Consider the following 14,743-nt stretch of genomic DNA (forward strand, 5'->3'; position numbering starts at 1 on the left):
AACTATAAATAAAAACTAATTCGTAGACCCTTGAATCCCTTATAGTATTTGATAGTATGATTAAAGTGTACTTATTGATCATGTATTGGCTAAGTAGGAGATAGCGTGAGATGAATTGTAAACATAGTTTTTTCCACACATCTCTTCGGGGAGAGGGGGGGGGGTGCTTAGAGCCCTCCCCCTCCCCCCCAACGAACAAAATGGAATTTACATAGAAAACATATTCTTTTACCAGTGTCCCTCACCACCGGAAAATGTTGGTGTTCCCCCCCCCCCCCCCTCCCGGAGAAAAAAGTCTTGAGGAAAGACTGCTTGTAAACACACTGTTACAGCTATGTAGCCGAATAAAATAGCTCAAATCTGCAATCCAGAAACGTTCGAATTTTTAAAATAATCAATATGATACTGGTTCATTCGACTGTTTCTAGATCGCTCAACTAAAATACATATCCTGCATATATTGAGAGAATACAAAGGCTATAGATGCAAATCCAAAACGAAAAGCAGGCTGAAATCGGAGTCCATAGCCTCAATGGCGCATAACCAGTTAACACGTATACTTAATTGTGTTGGGAGGAATCCCTTCCAACACTAAAATTAAGAAAGAAGAAGAAGAAGAAATGTGGATAAGGCTGCAGGAAATATCCGTCATCTAACATAAAAATGACTTAAAGGTGCTTTAGAGGTTATACTGATATACAGAAAAGATCTATAATCTGTGTTATTGATGAAGTACTATTTTGTTGCTGTACCTGCAAAATAGTAATGGTAGATTCGTCGTGGTGAGAATTCCTTTGTCTTTTACGCCAATTTCGGCTATCAGAAGGTTCGCCCTGCTGAGGTGTGGCCACAATTAGAGCTTAAGAGCTGCCTTTACCAGAGCTAAGATTATCATGCTCGGTGCTCATGAACAGATTTACTTAGAGCTTAAGAGTAGTCATAAAGTTTTACTTAGAGCTTAAGAATAGTCATACAGGTTTACTTAGAGCTTAAGAGTAGACATAGAGTTTTACTTGGAGCTTAGGAGTATTCATACAAATTTACTTAGAGCTTAAGAATAGTCATACAGTTTTACTTAGAGCTTAAGAGTAGTCATAAAGTTTTACTTATAGCTTAAGAGTAGTCATACTTGGAGCTCAGATTCAGCCATTTTCTGAACTAAAATATAGTCATTTACATGGCGCAGGTGAAGCCTTTCTTGGGACTAAAGTGAATCAATTCTCACAGCTAAAGTTTGAGTATTTTAGACCCTAAGTGTAGCCATTATCAGAATTAAAGTGTAGCACTTCTCATAGATTAAGTGTAGCCACTCACACACATGTAGCTCATTTCACACAATTGTATGTCACTCAAACAGTTATTCTATTTACAGAGGGTAGCTCTTTCATATAGGCGTAACAAATTCACACCTTATTTAGCCCATTGGCACAATTGTAACCATTCACACCGATGTAACCCATTCACACCTTATGTAGCCCATTGACACAAATGTAGCCCATTGACACTCGTGTAAAGCCCGTTGACACAAATGTAGCCCTTTCACACCAGTGTAGCCCATTAACACAAATGTAGCCCATCGACACAAATAAAGACCGTGGCACAAGTGTAGCCCATTCACACCAATGTAACCCATTCACACTCATATAGCCCGTTGACACAAATTTACACCGATGTAGTCCATTCACACCAGTATAGCCCGTTGACACAAATTTAACCCATTCACACCAGTGTAGCCTACTGACACAGATAGAGCTGTTTCACGCAGCTGGTGCCCATTGTTTTATATTCTGCTTTCAAACTTTCTACAGCACGTAATTCTGAATAAATTGACTTTCTTGATACACAATGGATTTGTTCCTTTAGAACTTGGTTTGAAACACAATGAATGTATTACTTTGAAGCTTGGCTCGAATCACAATGTATTTGTTCCGTTGTAATTGTAGCTTGGCTTGAAACACAATAAATTTGTTACTTTGTAGATTGGCTTGAAACACAATAGATTTGTTCCTTAAGAACTTAGCTTGAAATTGAAGGATTTGTTCCTTGAAACTTGGCTATACTTAGGGGTCATCCATAAATGACGTCACACTTTTTTTGACGACTTTTACCTCCCCCCGCCCTCTCCCCTCCGTCACACATCGTCAAAAAAAGCCAGACCCCCCCTAAAATGACGTCACACCTCAGCCTACAACCCCCCCCCCCTCAAAATTGCTGTTGAATTTTTCTTAAAACATTGATATTTTTCCAAAATCTTGTCTGAACTCTGTCAAAATAGAGTATTTTGATCAATTCCTATTACAATTTATTAAAACAGTTTTCTCAAACACGAAATAACGGCTAAAATTCGTTTTCTAACATTGCTTATTTATACTACAAAAGTGTGACGTCGCACCATCTGAACAGCCCCCTCCCCCTCATCACACACCGTCACAAAATTACGGACCCCCCTCCCCCTACGAGTGTGTCGTCATTTATGGACGGCCCCTTACTTAAGTCTAATTACATATACATTAATGTAATAGATCCCCATTGTAGAGCTTAATATCCAAAGTCATAAGCTCAGACGTAAAAGAACACCCGTTTCCTGGGCGTTTCCTAGACGCACTTGCGCACTGGATGAACTAATTATTATTGCATAAAATTACCTGCTATTTATCAAACACATCTGTGGGGTTGTAGGGGGGTGAGGAAAATAGGTCGACTGTGTAGCGATATTTTGTTACCCCAATCTAACACACACACAGAGAAACTGAGTAAATACTTGTTACATAATGCCAAACGATTGCACGGAGACTGGGCTGTGACCTTGATTTGCATTGACATTGAGAATTATCGAATCATCAAGAATTGTTTCCTCTCTATTCGACATCAGCGAAAATGTCAATGCCTATAAACGAATGTAATCTTTCTAAATTAGAATTACTAATTAGCTTGGACTCGTGTGGAAGAATATATACCGTATCAAAGAAATCCTCTGAATAGATTTCTAGATCAACAGTTAATATAAACTATATAATTCTAACCTTGGGCGTAACCAGCTTTGATTTTTTTGGGGTGAGGGGCGGGGACGGCCGGAATAAATAATTAGGAGTCAGCACCTAACCCAGATGTTGGTATAAATATCCCAGAGATTGGTTAGTGCCACTTCATTCGATCTCAGAACGGCCATTGGGAGACATTTGTTCAGGTTAGATCTGATTTACGATACCTTACTTACATTTTGCCTATTTTATATATATATATATATATATATATATATATATATATATATATATATATATATATATATACATAAATGCATATATATATACAATATACATATATATACAGGTATACATATATATATATATATGTATGATATTTATATGTGGTATATACATATATATATATATATATATATATATATATATATAAATATATATATCTTTGTATATATATATCTTTGTGTATATATATATATATATATATATATATATACAAAGATATATATATATATATGTAACTAGGGTAAGTTACCAAAGACTGGATTCATACTATTGATAGAAACGCATCACGGTCTGATGCAACGATGTGGATTGATGGCGATCGCAAAGCCGCGGCGCAGTATGACAGGCTGATGTAACTAATGGTAATTATTACGATATACGAGGGGATGATGGGAAGGCGACGGGTAGAGAGAGACAGTTGAGAAGGGAAAGCCGAACTGTAGAGACGTGTGGAGTAGGAGTAGAGTATCAAGTTGGTTACTGAACGGGTTAGCCGTATATTGTGTTAAGAAGGACAATAGACATGTGTATTCAGTTATATGAAGCCTAGTGAGGACTGTTGGGGGTCAGTTGATTCAGACTGTTATTTTGAAACATCTCTCTTGATTCATTATATTATTGTGAAGCATTCTTTGATTCATGTAATAAAAGGATCAATAATGAACCTGCATCTTCGAGTATCTATGCTGTGGTCAATGTTGTGTGGAATGAGTGGTTAGACTCGTTACATTTGGCGCTGCGAGCAGGGTGAATTCAATTAGACTTGCCGCTTTAGCCAGGGAAGGTCACATTTGGCGTTGTCGGCAGGATAGACTCGGGGAAGGTCACATTTGGCGCTGCGAGCGGGATGAATTGAACGAGACCAGCCGCTTGAGGCACCCATAGTCAACCTAGTTCATAACTGTGTTTAGTGTGTGTGTGAATTCGGACATTCAGGAACAGTGAAAATTGAGGAACGAGGAAAATTTTTTCATACACACACGGTAAGAAAGAACTCTTTTTTTTTACTTACGGAATAAAATGTCTACTCTGGACGAGAAGCAGACCCATATAGTGGTCCTACCCAGAGAGTCCCACATTAACAAATTTTACGGGGACGGTGATCCCACGTTAACCAACAGGTTCAGTGAAGAGGTCAAAGCGGCCTGGGCCTCGAGAGGCATGTCACCAGAGGAAAGATTAAGACTGCTGATGGGCAGCATAGGAGAGACGGTTAGGGCAGAGGTCAAATGCCACGATAAAACCATCCAATCAGATCCAGATAAGGTGCTGGATCTGATTATGGAGACCTTTGGGGAGAGACGGTCGGGATCGCAACTGCTAGCAGGGTTCGTAGGCTTGAGGCAGAGATTGGCGGAGAGTGTGATGGAGTACTCACACCGGATGAATAGGGCCTTTGATTCGGTAAAGGTCAAAACACCGGACATTGATGTACGCCTACTGAGGGACCATTTCATTGAGGGGCTGGCAACCCCGATCCTAAGAAGAGAGTTGAAAGAGGAGGTCCACAAAGAACCGCAGTTGACCTTCCTTCAGGTCAGGAACTCAGCGATCCGCAGGTCCGAGGATGAGGACCAATCGAACTGTTCGGTGGACAAAGTCTCTGTGCCTGAACAGAGACAATCCCCACCCACAGGGGCCGACACGATGGAGACCATGATGGCTCAACTGTTGGCCCACCTAGATAAGGTTGACCAACGTTTGGAGAGGTTAGAAAGCAGGTCAACAGCTGAGAATCGGGAAAAGAACGGGACAAAACAGGGACGGGTTGGACGGCCGCGTCCGGCCAAGCCATCACTCCAATGGACGGCCGACGGTCGGCCAATTTGTTTGTCTTGTTCACAACCCGGACATATGGCACGGTACTGCCAGGGAAAAGGGTCGTCCTCTGTAAGGCAGGGCCAGGCTACAGAGGGGCGAGGGTATGGCCCAAGAAGCAAAATGATGGGAGTCTGTCCCGAAATGGTGATTACGATTGGGGACATCGCGGTGAAGGCAATTGTGGATACAGGCTCCCAGGTGACGACAATCACGGAAAATTTTTACACCAAATGGATGAAAGGAAAAGACCATAGGTTGAGGCCTGACACATGCATGCGCCTGACGGCAGCTAATGGACTAACCATTCCATACTGTGGTTATTTTCTGGCGGATGTCGTGGTGGCAGGACATAGGTTGAAGCAGGTTGGGGTGTTCGTGACGAAACACAACCTAGAGACAAATGTGTCAAATATACCTTGCCTGTTGGGCATGAATATTCTTGGCCAGTTGCCAGAATTTCTTACAAATATTGTCGGATCGACCACACCAGGTCGGGGATCCAAGTTGGCCAGGTTTGCCAAGACCAGAGGAAGGACAGCAGTCCCGGCAAACACGGTCAAGGCAATCACATTACAAATTGGTGATAGAAGCGTGAATGGTGATGTGATGATAGAACCATGTGGCGCCGCACTGAGGGCAGGCGTCGTGTTACTGCGGACATACACATCAGCGGAAAATGGACTAGTTCAAGGACTAGTGGCAAATGTTTTGGATGAGGAAATTTTTATACCGCCTAACACTCTGGTAGGAGTACCACAGAACGTCGAGGTACAAAGGTCGGCACAGTGCATCGAACTGAGCAATACCAGCAGTAATGAAGTAACAATTAGGTCGGTCAATGTGACGGCCGAGGTGAAGAAAGAAGATGGCCGATCATATACATTCCCGGAAACTGAGGACCCAAAACTAAATGAATTGCTGAATAAATACAGTGATATATTTGCCTCGTATGAGGGTGATTTGGGTTACACGGAAGTAATAAAACACCAGATAACCTTACTACAAGACAAACCGGTGGCGCAACCTTATCGAAGATTACCACCGAGTCACTACTCTGCGGTGAAAGCACACCTGAACGATCTACTAAAAAAGGGAATTATTACAACCAGCACTAGCCCGTATGCGGCACCGATAGTAGTGGTAAAAAAGAAGTCAGGGGAGATAAGACTGTGTTGTGATTACCGGAAATTGAACAATATCACAAGAAGGGATGCATTCCCCTTGCCTCGTATTGATGAATGTCTTGATGCGTTGGGGGGAGCAAGATTTTTTTCTACCTTGGATTTGGCTAGTGGCTACCACCAAGTGGCCATGCACCCCAACGATCAACATAAAACTGCATTTATTTCTCCATTGGGACTGTACGAGTGGACCCGTATGCCGTTTGGTCTAACTAATGCACCTGCTACATTCCAGCGAGTAATGCAGAGTGCTATGAGTGACTTTCTATTTCAAATAATGTTGGTGTACTTGGATGATATACTGGTTTACTCAAAAACTTGGGAGGACCATCTAGAAAGATTAGAACAAGTGTTTCTCCGTCTTAGGGAGATAGGAGTAAAGCTGAACCCAGACAAATGCTGCTTCGGTCTGAACTCGGTACATTTTTTGGGTTACGTGATTTCGTCGGATGGCATCGCCACTGACCCAGATAAAATTGCAGCTGTTAAAGAATGGAAACAGCCAACAACTACAGTAGAGGTCAGATCATTCTTGGGCTTTGCTTCCTATTATAGAAAATTTGTGCCTGGTTTTGCAAAAATTGCCGCACCATTGCATGACTTGGTAAACAAAATGACAAAGAAACACAGTAAGGAGAAAAAGAAAGGTAAAACACAACGGATAGGTGAATTATGGACTGAGGAATGCCTGAACTCGTTTAAGCTATTGAAAAAGGCTTTGACAGAGGCGCCGATATTAGGATACGCAGACTTTGACAAACCATTTCGGCTAGAAATTGACGCCAGCTCTAAAGGTCTGGGAGCTGTGCTATCACAACATCAAAAGCAAGGTTTCAGGGTTATTGCGTATGCCAGTCGAGCTCTGAAGGAATCAGAGAAGAACATGACAAATTACAGCGCCATGAAACTAGAACTTTTGACATTAAAATGGGCTGTGACGGAAAAATTCAGGGACTATCTATTAGGTGCTAAATGTGTGGTATACACTGACAATAACCCCCTCAGTCACCTAAAGACAGCAAAGTTGGGATCCATCGAACAGCGATGGGCAGCAGAATTGGCACTCTTTGACCTGGAGATAAAATTTCGCCCGGGGCGGTCTAATGGCAATGCGGACGCCTTATCAAGGAATCCTTACGAGAGACCGGGCGATGAGGAAGAAACGCTGACAGGAATATGTGAGGTCAGAGCGTCAACAGATATCCCTCACGGGGTGCAAGTGAGGCAGAACGGACAGACCGGGGTGGAGCACATTTCCACAGAGCCCGGACATATGGACATTGGTGATTTTAGTTGCCTTAATCACAAAGAGATAAGAGATGCCCAGAGAACGGATAGTGGCTTACAGCCGCCTTTGAAACACGTCCAGGAACAAAAATTCCCAGGAAGAAGGGAAAGAGAACAATTTGGTCGAGAAACAAAGAAAATACTGAGTCAGTGGGACCGTCTCAGTATAAAGGATGGTGTTCTCATGCGGAGAATTCATGACCAAATAGATGGGACAATACAACAGGTGGTGGTGCCTGGACAATTACGAGAAGAAGTGCTAAGGTTGGCACATGACAGGGCAGGACACCAGGGTCAGGACAGGACGCACAAAATATTACGACGGAGGTGTTACTGGCCCAATATGGAAATGGAGGTCAAACGCCATTGTGAGGTTTGTGTGAGGTGTCAGCATGCGAAAATGCCAGTTGTCAAAATGAGACAGCCATCGGGACACCTATTAGCGACAAAACCACTAGAGATTGTGGCTATGGACTTTACGTCGTTGGAGCAATCATCGGATGGGACGGAACATGTGTTGGTAATGACTGATGTTTTCACCAAATGGACTGTGGCGGTGCCCACACGAGATCAGACTGCCAAAACAGTGGCAAAGGTCTTAATAGAACATTGGTTCATCAAATATGGCATACCAAGACAATTACACTCTGACCAAGGAAGGGCCTTCGAGTCAGAAGTAATTAACCAACTGTGCAGCCACTACGGGATCAACAAATCTAGAACAACCACATTTAATCCGAAAGGAAACGGACAGTGCGAGCGGTTCAACCGCAGCATGCATGATTTGCTGCGTACGCTAGAACTTGAACAGAAAAAACGTTGGCCTGATTTTCTCCCAGAGTTGGTATATCTATACAACTGCACACCCCATGCCACAACCGGCTTTTCGCCATACATGTTGCTGTTCGGACGGGAGGCTCGACTCCCCCTTGACTTGTTCCTAGGAAAAAAGGAGAGTATGACTGGCTCATACACTGCACTGGAATATGTGAATGAACATATGAGACGAATTAGAGAAATGTACAGGGTAGTACAGGAAAGACTAGAACATGAAGCACGGCGAAGGGAACCGCCGGTACAGACAAAGGACCCGCCACTCAAACTGAACGACAGGGTATTACTGCGTAGCCACCCGTTAGGCAGAAACAAAATCCACGACCTCTGGGGACAGGAGATATGGCAAGTCGTGGAGATGCCTAAAGTAGCAGGTGGCCCCTTTAAGATAAGACCCATCGATCACACCAAACCGGATCGGTGGGCGAATATTGCTCAATTAAAGAAATATTGTCATAGTCAAGAAGAGCAGTTACACACAAAGAAACCTAAGACAATTAGGGAACCGGAAACTACAACGGAAATTCTCATACCCATCCCGGAACCATGTCACCATCAACAGCGCAACAGCGATACACAAGGGGAGGATACCGGCAACAAGGAGGATCCCGGTCCCTCCAAAAGCAGAGAGACAGTAGACCATCAGATAAGTGGTCCGCGGAGAAGTTTGAGAAACAGAAAGAATACGAAATTTTTTGTCAGCAACCATCAATTCTTTCATGGTCGCGCTGGTATGAGAACAGACTGTTCAAAAAGTCATAAAAGTGAACTGGTGAAGGCACCAGACGAAAAAAGGTGGATGTGAATTCTAGAACTGTTTTGTGTCTGAGGAAGATGTTACGAATGTGACGACATTGACAGTGAGTGGAACAATAATTTTTTTTTACGGCGGTGCTTTTGACATTGAAGGAGTGCACCTGTCAAGCGTTGTTTGTGGTTGAAAACACACAAAAAAAAGGCGGGGGTGGATGTAACTAGGGTAAGTTACCAAAGACTGGATTCATACTATTGATAGAAACGCATCACGGTCTGATGCAACGATGTGGATTGATGGCGATCGCAAAGCCGCGGCGCAGTATGACAGGCTGATGTAACTAATGGTAATTATTACGATATACGAGGGGATGATGGGAAGGCGACGGGTAGAGAGAGACAGTTGAGAAGGGAAAGCCGAACTGTAGAGACGTGTGGAGTAGGAGTAGAGTATCAAGTTGGTTACTGAACGGGTTAGCCGTATATTGTGTTAAGAAGGACAATAGACATGTGTATTCAGTTATATGAAGCCTAGTGAGGACTGTTGGGGGTCAGTTGATTCAGACTGTTATTTTGAAACATCTCTCTTGATTCATTATATTATTGTGAAGCATTCTTTGATTCATGTAATAAAAGGATCAATAATGAACCTGCATCTTCGAGTATCTATGCTGTGGTCAATGTTGTGTGGAATGAGTGGTTAGACTCGTTACATTTGGCGCTGCGAGCAGGGTGAATTCAATTAGACTTGCCGCTTTAGCCAGGGAAGGTCACATTTGGCGTTGTCGGCAGGATAGACTCGGGGAAGGTCACATATATATATATATTTATATTTATATTTATATTTATATTTATATTTATATTTATATTTATATTTATATTTATATTTATATATATATATATATATATATATATATATATATATATATATATATATATATATATATATGTATATATATATATATATATATATATATATATATATATATATATATAAATATATATATATATATCTGTAACCACGTGTGATCTGATTTATTACCCAACAGGTGACAAAATGAAGACCATTCTTATATTTCTTGCCACGTTTGCCGTGACACAAGCCACAACTGTCACGTTATCAGCTGGCGACGTGGCTGCCTTCCTTAAGGCCCACAACGAAGTGCGGGCCGGGCTTCAACTCCCACCCGTGGTGAGTTCATCAACTTTTCTACCTTGTTGCCTCAAAGCATGTCATCCATCTGGTGATCAATTCTACTGTCTCCATCTACTGATTCTATTAAAATGTGGTGGCGTTGCTAGGTCGGGTGTCACCTGGTGCGGCACCTAGAAATGAACGTTGGTGTCACCCCCCTTCCCCCACATTTAATATGTCAAAACTTTGCACGATTATTAATAGCAACAATGTTTATCTATAGTCGGTTATTAATACAGCTTGATGTAACATAGTTAGCAAGTTTACGTTATGATGCCATCACCCCTCCCCCCCTTGTCGGGATTTATCAATTTCGGCTCTTAAAAACAATTTAACTCAAATGAATAATTTATTTAAATGGAATGATCTTTTTTTTTCTCTATATAATTATATTTTGCTATTTTTGCCTTGGTGTCACCCCCTAAATGGTGTCACCCGGTGCCATCCGCACCCCCGCTCCGCCCTCGCTACGCCTATGATGTAGATCTATCATTCTATGTATTTTAGTAAACTACAATTAACCAAAGTCCCCTTTTTAGCGCAATTTCCATACGGACAATTGCTATTATTAATTCGTCATTTCTGGATGTATGAATGAATGAATGGATGGATGTGTGTCCGCAGCTTTAAGTCGTATCTCCTCCTCAACGAAGCAATATCGAGGACTAGTTCCAAAGCAAATATGTTAAGCAGGTTCCAAGGATGATTGTGGGCCAAAAAAATTCCCGGAATTCCTTCCTGGATTTCCCGGAAAAGCCAAAACACCTCAAACAAATGCAGTTTTTGGTCCATATCTCGGCAACCAGACCACTTAGCGACTTAAAACATTTACCAATCGATTCCTGCCATAATTTAGAACAATATTGCCGAAGAAAGTGTTCAAAAATATCCTTTCGTTCGGTCACAAAATAATATTTACTACTTTTTTTAGGCCAAGGAAGAATATTTAAACTGAGCATCGTGTAGGCCTAGGATGATATTTACTACTTTTTTAAACTGAGCATCGTGTAGGCCTACTCGTTAAAATAAAACTATTTCCGTTGATATAGGTTAATTATAGTTGTCTTTTTTTTTTTAGCGCAAAAAAATATCCTTTCGTTCGGTCACAAAAAATTAAAAATTGTTATGGATAACATAAAGAAAATTGCGCTTAAATTGTCACTAGACTTTTTATTAGCTTGCTTTAAAGAAAATTCTATTATCAAACACAGGTATAAAAATCCCCCCCCCCCCCCCCCAAAGTTGATGTCAAACGGACTGTCGTTTATCAGTCACACACTCTTGTTTACATGTGTTATTATAATTACCCTCACCAGGCATGGAACGACACACTTGCCGACTTCGCCACCGACTACACAGGCAAATGTGTGTTCAAGCACAGCCACGGCCCATACGGGGAAAACATGTTTACATCCGGACGTAAGTAGCCAGATCAGTTTGTTAAAATGTTGCCAAAAGTAAATTTTCAAAATATACCAACTTGCAAAACATTAATGAATTATTCTGCCATGTCTAAATACTAAACAAAATAAAGCTACAATATTATGTGTTTTTACGCAATAGAAAATATTTTTGTTAATATATTACACTTTCACTTTCTTACATTGATCAGTAACACTTTCTACTCGCCAGCCCTCAACACCAACGCCACTGAACTAGCCTACAAAAGCGCCGCTTCATGGAAGAGTGAGCTGGCCAATGTAGACTTCCCAGCCTGGAAATGTGTCAGTAGCTCACCAACCTGTGGCCACTACTCACAGGTAAGCATACACACCTACACATGGGCAAGATAGCTGAGAACTATTACACACCCACCTGTAAACAAATACACAAACCTACACCTGATCAAGGTAGCTGTGTTTAAATAACCGTTACACACACACGTGTAAACACACATTACACACCTACGCCTGAGCAAGATCACTGTGATCAAAGAACAGTTGCACATGCATGTAAATAGTTATACACATAGATCTATCTACACACGATCAAAGTAGTCGTGTTTAAATAGCCGACAAATCAACTTAGTTATGCTAAGATCACGTAAATATGTTTTCCAGCAAAAAAAACTTATCTTTTAGGGTTGAATTACTGAAGTTTTTAATTAGTAGATCAAGGTTTTGGTTATGTACAGGGGTACACTGGCCCGTCAGTCTCCCGGGGAAAATCCCGGCGAGCTTCAAGGAAAACGTCTCAGTGCCCCCCCCCCCCACACCTCCCAGGAACGGAGATGTATTAGTCCAATTTAGTGTTTTAATAGTTTTTTTTCAATTGTTTCTATTTACAATGTTCCCATTACTACACACACCAAATTGCAAAATGTAGGCCTAGATGGGGGAAAAGTTGCACAATGAAAATGTCAATCTGGTTTTGTGAAAAAGAAAGAGAAGGTGGGGAGGGGGGGGGGGTCGTAAAATTTCCCGGGACTCCTGTACATAATGTATTGCAAAATTCTAATACGTTATGTTTCATAATATATTTTTAGATGGTTTGGAAAGCAACCAATCAAATCGGCTGTGCTATCGCTCAATGTGGAGGCAAGGCCGGAGTGCTACCAAATTTAGTTATCTGTGAATATATTCCACGGTAAGTTCGCGTTGAAATATTTAGGTATCTGTGAATATATTCCACGGTAAGTTCGCGTTGAAATATTTAGGCATCTGTGAATATATTCCACGGTAAGTTCGCGTTGAAATATTTAGGTATCTGTGAATATATTCCACGGTAAGTTCGCGTTGAAATATTTAGGTATCTGTGAATATATTCCACGGTAAGTTCGCGTTGAAATATTTAGGTATCTGTGAATATATTCCACGGTAAGTTCGCGTTGAAATATTTAGGCATCTGTGAATATATTCCACGGTAAGTTCGCGTTGAAATATTTAGGCATCTGTGAATATATTCCACGGTAAGTTCGCGTTGAAATATTTAGGTATCTGTGATTATATTCCTCGGGAAGTTCCTGTTGCTATATTTAGGTACATGTAAATAAGGGAGTAGGATGGTACCCACTACCAATCATCCACCGCCCCCACCCCCTTCCTGATATTATCACCAAAATTAATCCATCCTCATGGCAATCTCTAACTGTGATGCTATAGATCGGGATTGAATTCGTTTATTCTTAACTTTCCCGGATTCACCGTCTCGTATTCGATACATTACCTATAAAAAGTGAGAAAGACGATATATTTTGTTTTCTGAAAGCTTATTTCATAAGAAGTTTCTCGAGTTCGAACACTCGGGCAGATGAGGCTCGTTAGCTGGGGAAAGCCACTCTTCTAGGAGTGACAACTCAATCAACGGCTGCCTTGTAGTTTGTTCTTGGTTGGACAATTCTATGGAAACAAATCCAAAAAGAAAAGCAGGCTGAAATTGGAGTCAATGGCCTCAATGGCGCATAACCAGTTTTTTTTTTTTTTCACGTATCCATAATTGAGTTGGAGGGGGATCCATTCCAGCACTAAAATTAAGAGCGAAGAAGAAAAACAAAAAATAAAAAGTTGAGGCTTCTTATTTCTTCTACGATATCACGTGGGAAATTGAATGACTGATTCTCGAGGTTGGGAGGGGAGGCGTAATAGGAAAAAAAAATTGGGTCAAAGATTGGCAACGATAATTGGCGTGATAATTACCTGGGATGAAAAAGCGTCCGGGGGTTAATGAGATGGAAGTAATTGATCAGGGGTAATGTCCCTTGTGTTTGCTATGTATACATTCTTGGGTGATTACATAGTAGTTACTCGCCCAGCGCTTGTTGGCGGCCGATATCAGACTTGTATAAATGATGTAATTTTTGTGTATAAAGATATAGAGATTAAGTCAAATTTACATCTCGACATTTTATCTGCATGCGTAACTAAAGGTTTTAAAAAATATTTTATGTATAACTGTTTTCCACATAGCCCAAATACTAGAAAGGTTTTGTTTTCTCATATAACAAAATATCAGACTGTATAACCACCTTGCTAGTTATTTGTGCTACATACATAAGTATAAACTTTCTATATAGAGCATGTTTCAATAGAAATTCTCGTGACTAATAACAAATGGTTTATATCCAAATAAAATTTATGTATAAGTTTAGGCAAACAATGATAATGATAAATAAAAATAATTTTTCTGATATTTATGTAACCTTTTATAACTTTTCTTTTACGAAACAAACATTTTTTGTAACATTCCTCAGTGGTAATTACATCGGCCAACAACCATACTAGTGCCTTGTCCTGGCATCAACAAGTGTAACAGTTTCCTGCAATAGGCTAAACCCTCCATGTCAATGTCTCTTGTTCTGTGATTGACCTACATGGCTATGAAGATATCTTCTATCTCTTTCTGCTGAAATTTTATTTTTGTATAAATAAATTAAACTATATTTATAGTAGAGATTAAAGCTATTTTTA

General features: G+C 40.9%; 1 protein-coding gene across 1 annotated transcript; it reads left to right on the forward strand.

Moving 5' to 3' along the window:
• The first annotated feature begins 3,127 nt into the window (after nucleotides 1-3,127).
• On the forward strand, nucleotides 3,128-14,720 carry LOC131951153 (uncharacterized). Its single transcript, XM_059313447.1, has 6 exons — nucleotides 3,128-3,187; nucleotides 10,192-10,334; nucleotides 11,654-11,756; nucleotides 11,970-12,097; nucleotides 12,823-12,923; nucleotides 14,527-14,720. Exons 2-6 carry the CDS (start codon nucleotides 10,200-10,202, stop codon nucleotides 14,555-14,557), a joined length of 498 nt encoding a protein of 165 aa, XP_059169430.1. The 5' UTR covers nucleotides 3,128-3,187; nucleotides 10,192-10,199; the 3' UTR covers nucleotides 14,558-14,720.
• Nucleotides 14,721-14,743: the final 23 nt, after the last annotated feature.

This window comes from Physella acuta, unplaced genomic scaffold (genome assembly GCF_028476545.2).
Source record: "Physella acuta isolate Inbredline_101_S28 unplaced genomic scaffold, ASM2847654v3 ptg000801l, whole genome shotgun sequence".
Classification (NCBI taxonomy): domain Eukaryota; kingdom Metazoa; phylum Mollusca; class Gastropoda; family Physidae; genus Physella; species Physella acuta.

Bases quoted from the DNA above. Each gene is read 5' to 3' on its own strand.
- LOC131951153 (XM_059313447.1), top strand. From the start codon at position 10,200: ATGAAGACCATTCTTATATTTCTTGCCACGTTTGCCGTGACACAAGCC. The intron at 11,757-11,969 runs GTAAGTAGCCAG...TCTACTCGCCAG, and splicing joins AAACATGTTTACATCCGGAC to CCCTCAACACCAACGCCACT. The intron at 12,924-14,526 runs GTAAGTTCGCGT...AACATTCCTCAG, and splicing joins ATCTGTGAATATATTCCACG to TGGTAATTACATCGGCCAAC.